Source organism: Corvus moneduloides, chromosome 6 (assembly GCF_009650955.1).
Source record: "Corvus moneduloides isolate bCorMon1 chromosome 6, bCorMon1.pri, whole genome shotgun sequence".
Classification (NCBI taxonomy): domain Eukaryota; kingdom Metazoa; phylum Chordata; class Aves; order Passeriformes; family Corvidae; genus Corvus; species Corvus moneduloides.
Genome location: NC_045481.1, coordinates 33,014,648 through 33,023,809, shown reverse-complemented (window position 1 = coordinate 33,023,809; position 9,162 = coordinate 33,014,648). Strand labels below are relative to the sequence as shown.

General features: G+C 41.0%; 2 protein-coding genes across 2 annotated transcripts in view; one reads left to right on the top strand and one right to left on the bottom strand.

Moving 5' to 3' along the window:
- Positions 1 to 4: 4 nt before the first annotated feature.
- SRP14 (signal recognition particle 14) lies at positions 5 to 6,389 on the top strand. The gene is made up of 5 exons (XM_032110657.1): positions 5 to 106; positions 575 to 647; positions 1,337 to 1,449; positions 1,973 to 2,005; positions 2,337 to 6,389. Exons 1-5 carry the CDS (start codon positions 83 to 85, stop codon positions 2,424 to 2,426), a joined length of 333 nt encoding a protein of 110 aa, XP_031966548.1. The 5' UTR covers positions 5 to 82; the 3' UTR covers positions 2,427 to 6,389.
- EIF2AK4 (eukaryotic translation initiation factor 2 alpha kinase 4) overlaps positions 3,983 to 9,162 on the bottom strand; it is a 41,519-nt gene continuing 36,339 nt past the window's right edge. The window contains exons 37-40 of the mRNA XM_032113168.1: positions 7,987 to 8,055; positions 7,305 to 7,349; positions 6,069 to 6,193; positions 3,983 to 4,842 (exon numbers count right to left, since the gene is read on the bottom strand). Coding sequence (XP_031969059.1) covers positions 4,788 to 4,842; positions 6,069 to 6,193; positions 7,305 to 7,349; positions 7,987 to 8,055 — 294 coding nt within the window. The 3' untranslated portion in view covers positions 3,983 to 4,787. The remainder of the gene's footprint in view (positions 4,843 to 6,068; positions 6,194 to 7,304; positions 7,350 to 7,986; positions 8,056 to 9,162) is intronic.

Sequence of the window (9,162 nt, the reverse complement as noted above, 5' to 3'; positions counted from 1 at the left end):
CGGGCCCGCCCGGCCCGGGCCGCTGACGTGGAGCGGCCCGCGGTCTGCGCGTGCGCGCGCGGCCCTTCCGGAGCGGAGCAGGATGGTGCTGCTGGAGAGCGAGCAGGTGCGGGGCCGCGGCCCGCCGGGAACGGGGGCGAGCCCTGTGTGCCGCCGCGGGGGGAGGGACCGAACGAGCGAGGGAGAGAGAGAGAGAGGGGCGCTCCGCAAAGTCCCGCGGCGACGCCGGGCCCGTGCCGGCCCCGGCGGAGTGGGAGCCACTGCGGGGGAGGGGAGCGGAGCGAGCGCCGCTGTCGCCGGGGGCTCTGGTTCGGCGAGGCAGGAGGGCCGGGGCCGTGGGAGGTCCGGGGGGCTCAGAGCTCGTGGCCGGAGTCAGAACCGCGGGCCGGGCCGCCCCCGGCTGGGACCTCGTGTCCTGCAGCTTCAGCGTGGGGAAAGCCGGGAGTTCGCCTTCCCTCGGCGCTGCCTCCCGCGGGCGGGAGACAGGCCGGGGCGAGGCCGGCGCTGCGCGGGGGGAAGAGCTCGGCGCTCGTGTGGTGGCTCCCAGCCACGGGCGCGTCTCTTTCTCTTGCAGTTCCTGACGGAGCTTACCAGGCTCTTCCAAAAGTGCAGGACTTCCGGCAGTGTTTTCATAACGCTGAAGAAATGTAAGTGTTGAGTCTGTTAGTGGATTAAAGAGGTGTTCCTCTAAATCTGACTGAGTGTTGTCAGCAGGTATTTTAAGCGATACAGATGTAATCCAGGGTATCTGAAAACAAGAGCGGCCATAGGACAAACCAGTCAGCTGATGGTACTACTGATGGTACGACTGATGGTACTACTGATGGCAGTTCTGATACTATTAGCCCTACAACTACTAGTTGTACTAGTACTATTAGTACTAATAATCTTTGAGTAAGACTGTATTTCAGACTGCAGGAAATACTGGGACTTTCTGATTGTTAAACAATAATTGAAAATCGCTAGTTTTCTGTAAAGGGAGAGTTCTAATGTTTTTGTGTGTTCATGTTGCTCTGGTTCCTGGCTAGCTGGCACTTCTTGAGAGGCCGTGTGTTGAGGCAGCAGGGTGACATGCATTTAAAGCATGCTGCTACTCGAGCAGGCGGGGCATGCAGCACGTTCTGGAGAATTTTACTTTATTTTTTTCTGGCAGATGTTGTTTATGGAACAGATCCTTCTGGTTTCTAGAGTAAGGGCAATTTGGCAGCAGTATTAGTTCTGATGGCCTCAAATTCCAAGGTGTTTTACAGACCTCATGAGCAGTTTTTAACATCTCACATCAGAAGGCATCTGTTGATTTTAACAAAATTAGAATAAAAATTCTTTTTCAATACAGACGATGGCCGAACAAAACCAGTCCCACGCAAAGGCCACGTAGAAAGTTTTGAACCAGCAGACAACAAGTGTCTCCTAAGAGCAACTGATGGAAAGAAGAAAATTAGCACAGTGGTAAGTGACAACTTTAAGTTAGAAAGATTAGTGGCTCTATGTGTTTTTGATTTAGTGCTCCACATTTTAAGTGAAACTTGAGAAAATGTTAACTGAAAGTTGAAAACCCGGTGTGTGTTTACTTTGAATGGGGGATTGAGAAAGGCTTTAGCTGACTTTAGCTCTGCTCTGTGATATGACACAAGGAAAAATGCTGCTTTGAGAAATAGTTGAGAACCTGAGCTGCATTTTTATGGCCCTACAAGTGAATCAGACCTTTGTATGCTTCTTCACATTCTTCCCATTTGAAAACACGTGACGTAGGAATGAATGGCCTGTAGGGTGTTTTGTTAATCAAGGAGTGTTTTCAGTTTTCTAAATCCCTATGACATACCAGTACAGCATATTGAACACTGAATGTGATGAGTTGATCCAACTGCTGCTAAAAAGACCAGATGGTAACTGGTGGGTAAACACATACTGATACTTGGTCTGTAATAGAAGCCAGAGTTTCCATGGTTAACCTCTGGTATTACTTTCCTAGGTGAGCTCAAAGGAAGTAAATAAATTCCAGATGGTAAGTTTTGTATGCCTTTTATCTTTCTTTTCTGTAAGTAGTAGAAGTGGTCAGTTGGAAGCACTGGACAGCTGTGAACAGGTTGATTCTGTGCTGAGCTGCCACAGAAACTAACTTAGACTACCCATCTGTCTTAATCTGTTTAAAAAAAAAATCCTGTTTTATCTCATCTTGTACATTGGTTTAGAAACAGTATTTTCCTGGTGTAGGGTGTAAGAGCACGATTCCCTGTGAAAAGGCAGGTAATTAGCCATAAGTAATACATAAAATGTTACCTTTTGCATATTGTAATTTATATTGTTCTTCTAAACGGTTCTAATTGTTTTTTCAGGCATATTCAAATTTGCTAAGAGCTAACATGGATGGCCTGAAGAAGAAAGACAAGAAAAGCAAGGCCAAGAAGAGTAAAGCAATGCAGTGATGGGACAGCGTACTACCATCACTATAATAGACTTGACCCTTGCTCAAAGCAAAGTCCATTTGTTTTTATCATTTGTCTTTGGCTTTCCTTCCAGCAGGATACTGGGATGTGATCAGTACTTTTGTTTAAACTGAGAGCAGAGGTGCTTTTTGGATTGTTGTATGGCAGGAGTATGTACAGCATTATACCGAAATAGCTTTACACTCAGCTGGTTTGTACTTACACTGCTGCTGTTTACTCTGCAGTGTAAAACCTGTGGGGGGGGGGGGGGTAGCACAGGGTGAAGAGAAATGCTCTGTACCAGAAGCAAAACAAGGCTGGAGCAGGAGTCTCAGTGACAGATGCTCAGTTTTATAGATGAGCCTCAGCAGTTCGAGGGAAAGCAGATGCCAACATATTATCAGGAACAGCTGCTTTCTTGGTTCTGTCTTAAGCTGAGGGACATCTCTACCTGATGCAACGCAGATATCCCCAAGGCAGCCAGCACAGTGCTTGAGTTCTTGCAGAGCCTTCACTCCATGCTGATCCAGCTGTTCTGACCCCGGCTCAGGGTGGGGGGAGAGTAGGACTCTGTGTAATGTTCCCCTCAGACATCGCTTTAAAATGCTCATGTCACCTAAACTTTTTGTTTTTTAAAAACATCATCCTTCAGTATATGCAGGGATCTGAATTTTCCTTCCTTCGTATAAGCAGATGCAAAAAGTAAATCTGTAATTGCTCCTATTAAACATAATGAGAAATGGATTGAGTGTAATGACAGCTGTGACTTGTCTTGGTGAATCGGTAGGAATGGCACAGCTATTTATGCCTTTAGGATTGTCTGCTGCTGCTGGGCATTGCTGGTAGAACCTTCACAGTTCTCAGAAGGTTTTTGGTTTGTCTTGCAAGTTACCTCTACATATTTTAACTTTGCCCTTCTCTTTGCTACAAGAAAGGGTAGAAAAAGTAAGTAGGTATTTATTAATGTAATGAGCCTACAATGGCAGTCATTAGAGAAAGAAAGAGGTCTAAGTTATTTAAACAGAAGGTACCAAGTGGGGAGGGAGGGCGAACACCAGTATAGTTCCAGAAATCCTTAATATTTCTGCATATTCATCCAGTGTTTTGCTGTGAAATATAATGCGTAGTTAACTATAGCTGCTGTAAATCATAGTTTCTCAGCTTTATTCTTCCTGATGGGGTTGTGTTGCTGTTTAGCTTCAAGAAGGTAATGATAATATTTCCATCGTTACTATGATTCTAACTTCAAACGTCATCTGACCACTCGGGTAAAGAAAGTTAGTTCAAAACTTTGGTTATGACTCAAGCACATGCAGGTTTCTGTTTCTCTTTAGTCTTTGGTTTAAGTTCTGCAGGTCTGAAACAAGTGTTTCCTTTTATCAGGTGTTGATGTTGCAGAAGCTGCTGCTTAATTTACATGCAAAAGTACAGACAGGACAAGCACAGGGAGCCAGCTTGTAACAACTTTTCAGCCTGAAATCTACCATATTTTATATATAAATTAAAACAGCAGATTTAAAAAACGGAACCAAAAATGACACACAGAAGGCTTGTAATGAGTATTTCAATAAAGCTCAGCAGTTTTTATTACATAAAAACTCAAAAATGTTTAAAACAATTTGTTAGAGGTAATTCATTCTCATAATTCTAGAACTGATGTTTCTCGTTGCAGTACTAAGGCATTCTGAAACTATTTAAAAAAAAGTAGTTTTACATCTGTACAGCTGATTTGTGCAGCATAAGGGGTAAGAACTACATGGTAATACATATCTGTGGCTATAGTCAGACTTGTTCCTTAATTGCCTATAAAACAGTTACTTCCACATTTTGAAAGAATTTAGTTCTATATTTGTCATGGTTTAGGAATGTCATTCTCTAGTTTAGTGCTCCAGTTGAATCCATGTGCTGCTCACTACCCTCTCCCCCTGATGGTGGCTGGATAGGAGAACCGGAGGCACAAAAGGTAAAGAGCACAGGTTGAGGTAAGAACAATTTACTGGAAACAGCAGTGAGATAAGAAAACAGTAACAATACCAATGGCAGAGGGTACAGGAAAGGTGAACACAGAGTCCCCAGAAGCAACATTACCCAACTGCTCCCTCTGCCACGCTGTGCCCACCTGGAAGGGGCCTGGGGGTGTGAGGGTGGTATTGATCAACCTCTGGCCATGCACCCTCCCAGCTACAGCTAAAATTAACCCTGTCCTGGCTGGAACCAGGACAATATTATACATGAAATGCCATTTGGACAGAGAAAGAAGGACTAGTTGCCTCTCTTGCATTATTACAGCTTTTTGAAATTCCTTTTGATAAAACACTGTTGCCCATTTGTAGAAGCATCCCACAAACGATGCTTTAAGTACTAAAACAAAACCTTGTATTCATCTCGGTAACTGTACAGGATGAGTGCAGGAACCCTGCAGAGGGAAGGAAAAAAGAATTTTAGAATTTTGAAACTGCAGGTTCAAATGCTACAGTTCTGTGACAAAACCTCACAATAAGATAGCAGCAAAGATGGAGTAGAAAACCAGTAAGTTTTTGTTTGGCTGTGACTTGAATTTTCCCCTCATCCTCTTTCTATTGATCTTGCCTGTTCAGTTTTCACTTCAGTGTTCTGAAGGCTTACAGCAAAGTAGTGCTCAGGCCTTGAATGGGAGAGGAAGACTGTCAGGGACTGTATTACATTCATACCCAGCACTGTATGGAGTATTATATGTATGTAATATTTGAGTTCTGTTGCTCACAGCCTTGCAAGCCCCATGAAGAAAAGAAAATGCTTTACTTGGTATTTAGCTGTCTTGGTAAACAGCAAACCTGAAGCAACTTCGGTGCATCTCAGAAAAAGGAACCAAAGTTTTAGTCTTATTTAAAGGTTAAGTAGTACCTTCAAGTGGAACAAAGGTTTAAGAAAATGTATTAGAAATGAAACCCGTAATTGGGCATAAGTACCCAGGTCTCAATTGTACCAGTACATGCAACATTTGACTATTTGAGGTTTAAAACTGGGCATACTGGATGTGTCCAGACTGTATATCAGCCTTGCCAGAATCCAACAGCAAGACTATGAGTTGGACATAAATGTTTTTATGCTTACAAAACAGAAATGGGCTTTACTGTACATGCTGGGAGAGCATGCATCGTGTCTGCACAAAACTGGGCACTCTCCCACCTATGCCTGACTGCCATCGTATTATTTCAAAGCAGGAGGAATTAAATGTGCTTATGAGTTTTAAAAGACAAAGGGAGTCCCTCTCATCAGAAAAGAGGCCTTTTATGTAGCAGTATATACATGTATTGTATATTTACATATATAGAAGTATAGCTACTGTGTATAGCAGGATACCTGGCTGTACATAATTGCCAGCTATTCAGTTTTATTAACACAGCAGCGAGATGAAAGTTGCAATACATTCTAGAGCTTCCTGAAAAGACTTAGAAAAATGAAGAATTTACATTTTATCAGTGAGGGTTAGTGACCAGTCAACTCTTCCTATAGTTTTGAAGGAAGTACACACATTTCCTGAGTATTTCTTTTTGCCTCAGAGGGGAAAGAGGAAGACAAGTTAGGAGCAGCTTCTCTACTAGGTTGAATGTAGAAATAATTGAGGCAGTTCATGTACCCATAAGAGCTTAACAAATTTACCTCTTTTCCATTTTGATACTGTAAATTTCATCACAAATTGCTTGTAAATATGAACATCTCTGTTTGGGCCATCGTGACATCAGTTGTCTCACAGTAGCATCAAAGGCTTGTCTGTCTCCATCAAGCTAAGAAAAAGAAATTGACAAGGAGCTATGCTAGTCTTAAATTCTTTTGTGAAGAAAATACTTCTCCCAGTAGGATGCAGCCTTCTGAATACTGTGTACTGTCAATGCTCTTTTAATTAAATAGCTTTCAAAGATTATCAATGTCAACAACACGTGCAACTTCATTTATTTTTAATAAAAAATATTAATTTCGTGATCAGTTTCTTAACACATTTCAGTGCTAAAAAGGCATAAGCAATGGAAAGGGCTCTCATCTTGGCAGTGCTGGAGAGAATATAATAACAGATGTAATGGTGATCAAAAGTGAATCATGCAAGCTGATCGTGTGCATATGTATTTTTTTTTTAAATACAAGGTGATAAACTACCTCTGTGATTTAGACAGACTGGATGAACGAAGCATTTTGAAAATATCTTGATATGTTTCACAGGGGTTTGATTACCAGACAAGCACTGCTTCAGAGCAGCAGATAAAAGGTATGAAAGTACTAAATGCACTTCGAGGTAGGATGCCATTCTTGAGTTTGGGTTTTTTTTAGGGGTGGAGAGGCATCCCTCTCTCTCTTAAGCTAGTGCTGTCAGTGGAGAAAAGAAGAAAGCTTTGTCTTTGGTGTTGTCTTCTCCCACCCACCACTGACCAGTTCCTGAGTTGTTCAAGGTGTCAATATAATACTTATACATCCCCTTTTTTATCCTGGCTTCACTAAGGGATGTTTCAGCTACTGTACTTGAAACAATTGCCTCTGGATTTTGGGCTCTCTTTCATTAAGAGCTTCAAGGAACACGTTTGTAGAAACTGCTATTAATACTTACTGGTTTCTGAAAAAGAGCAGTTAACATTTAATTTTAGATAACTATTCTTGGGGGGGAAAAACCTCAGAGCTTTGGATTAAGACTTCCTAATGTTGTCTTGTGTAACTTGGACATTTGACAAAATGTTTTTTCTAGCCTCAGTCAAGCTCCCTGGGTAAAAACATCCTTCTAAGTTTTAAACCTAATTCAAATTTGAAAGAGAAATCTAGAATGGGTGAATTTTACTCCATTCATTGGGAACAGAATTTATCATCTCTTGTGTTCAGGTAGAGTTCTAACAACAATACTTAATTGCTTACCTCTAATGATAAGAAGTGTATCACAGTTGCTTTTGGCAGATCAACCTGTAAAAATACCAAGAAATCAATACTTAACAGTTCTCTGTTATCAGTTTGCCAGCTAGAGATCAGCTATACTGAACGGAGTCAGACTTTTTGATTTCCAGAGAAGGACTCATGCTGACAGAACTGTGAACTTAGTTTGAAATGATTAAAACCTTTCTAACTATTCATGACAGATTCCATTATGGAAAGTTGCACATAGGTGCAGGCAAACAGGCAGTTACGTTTCCTGAAAAGCATATACCATTTTAAAGTCCTTTGTGACATGGTCAGTGAAGTCTAAAAGCTATATACAAACAAGAGCTATGTTGGCTTAAATGGAAGTGCAAATCTAGCAGGAACAATTTATTACAGCTACCACAGTAGCACAGCTAATTACAGCTTAAGAGCTTACAACTAAATACTTACATATAAATTTATATAAAATTTTATTCCATGCAACTGAACTGTCCCATAGATGCAATTTGAGATACTTTTCATGTATTAGAGAAACAGACCAGGGGTCTTATTTAACAAGAAGTTTGATTCATTTGGTATCTCTAAAGTGAGGCAATTGGCAATAGTTAGTTCCAGATAGGAACAGCATCATCCACTGCAATTAAGAATTTGGAATTAATTCAGGCTTCTGCTAAATACTTACTGCTAAAATCTCAATCTCACTTGTTTTCTGTTGCAGGCTAGAAATGAATGTCTGAAGTCTTGTTTGTACCTGGGAACAAAAGAGGGGCAAAACTAAGATACACTGCATGTGTGACACAGGTTATGAAATACAAAATCTAGACGAGAGCAAAAGAGGCTGCATCTAACAAGATGTAGAACTACATCATATTTAAACAATTGTTTAATATAATTTTCAGTAAAAGTTTCACAATGATCCTTGATGAGAGGAAGGAAACTGGGGCTGAGACACTTGAAGCAATGGTACACACTTGGTAATACTGGCACAGTGCTAAAGCAGACAGAACAATGTGCATGCTTGCATAACTAGTGAAAACCCTCTGTTTCTGGGTGTTAGATAACTTTCAAAGGAAAGTGAGAACTTGTGACTGGATACAGTGAATCACCTCTAGCTAAAGAAGGAGGATGGCTTTTGAAAGCCAAACTAAAATATGGGTTCTACATTATAACACCTTTTTTCAGAGCAAGCCAGTGGTCCTGCAAAGGTAGCACTTTACAAATGTAGTTGCAGCCTTGCATTATGTTGTCTTTTGTACCTTGGAAGAGTTGCTTTTACATATTCAAAACCTGAAAACAGCAAGTTTGTTTAGCTCAAAGCTCAGAGAGTAACATCCACTTCTTTATTTGAGTTCTGAGAACTATTAATTGGGGAGATTTCTTTGTTGCACATGTAAGTTTGGACTGAAAAGGGGGTAAGATTACAGTTCTGCTTTACCATGTACTCTAAATATCTTGAGGCTAATAATCCTAAATGAGAAAACTTTGACATTTGTTTCTAGCATCACTGAATCTTTTCTACATTACTATAGTATCATGTTTTAGGCAGGGTTGTGGGGTTTTTTTGTTATTGTTTTGGTTTGGGGCTTTTTGTGTGGTTTTTAAAATCTGCAATTTTTTCTTAGGCCTTCAGTTTGAGACAACATAATGAAAATAAAATACATAAAGTATCTTTTACAAACATACTACAAATTAGAAGTACGATGAACTTGTACCTTTTTGCTGGTTTTGTCTGGGGTAGAGTTAACTTTCTTCACAGTGGCTGGTATGGGGCTATGTTTTGGATTTTTGCTGAACACAGGATTGATAACATAGAGACGTTTTTGTTATTGCTGAGCAGCTAATTACTCATAAAGGTAAG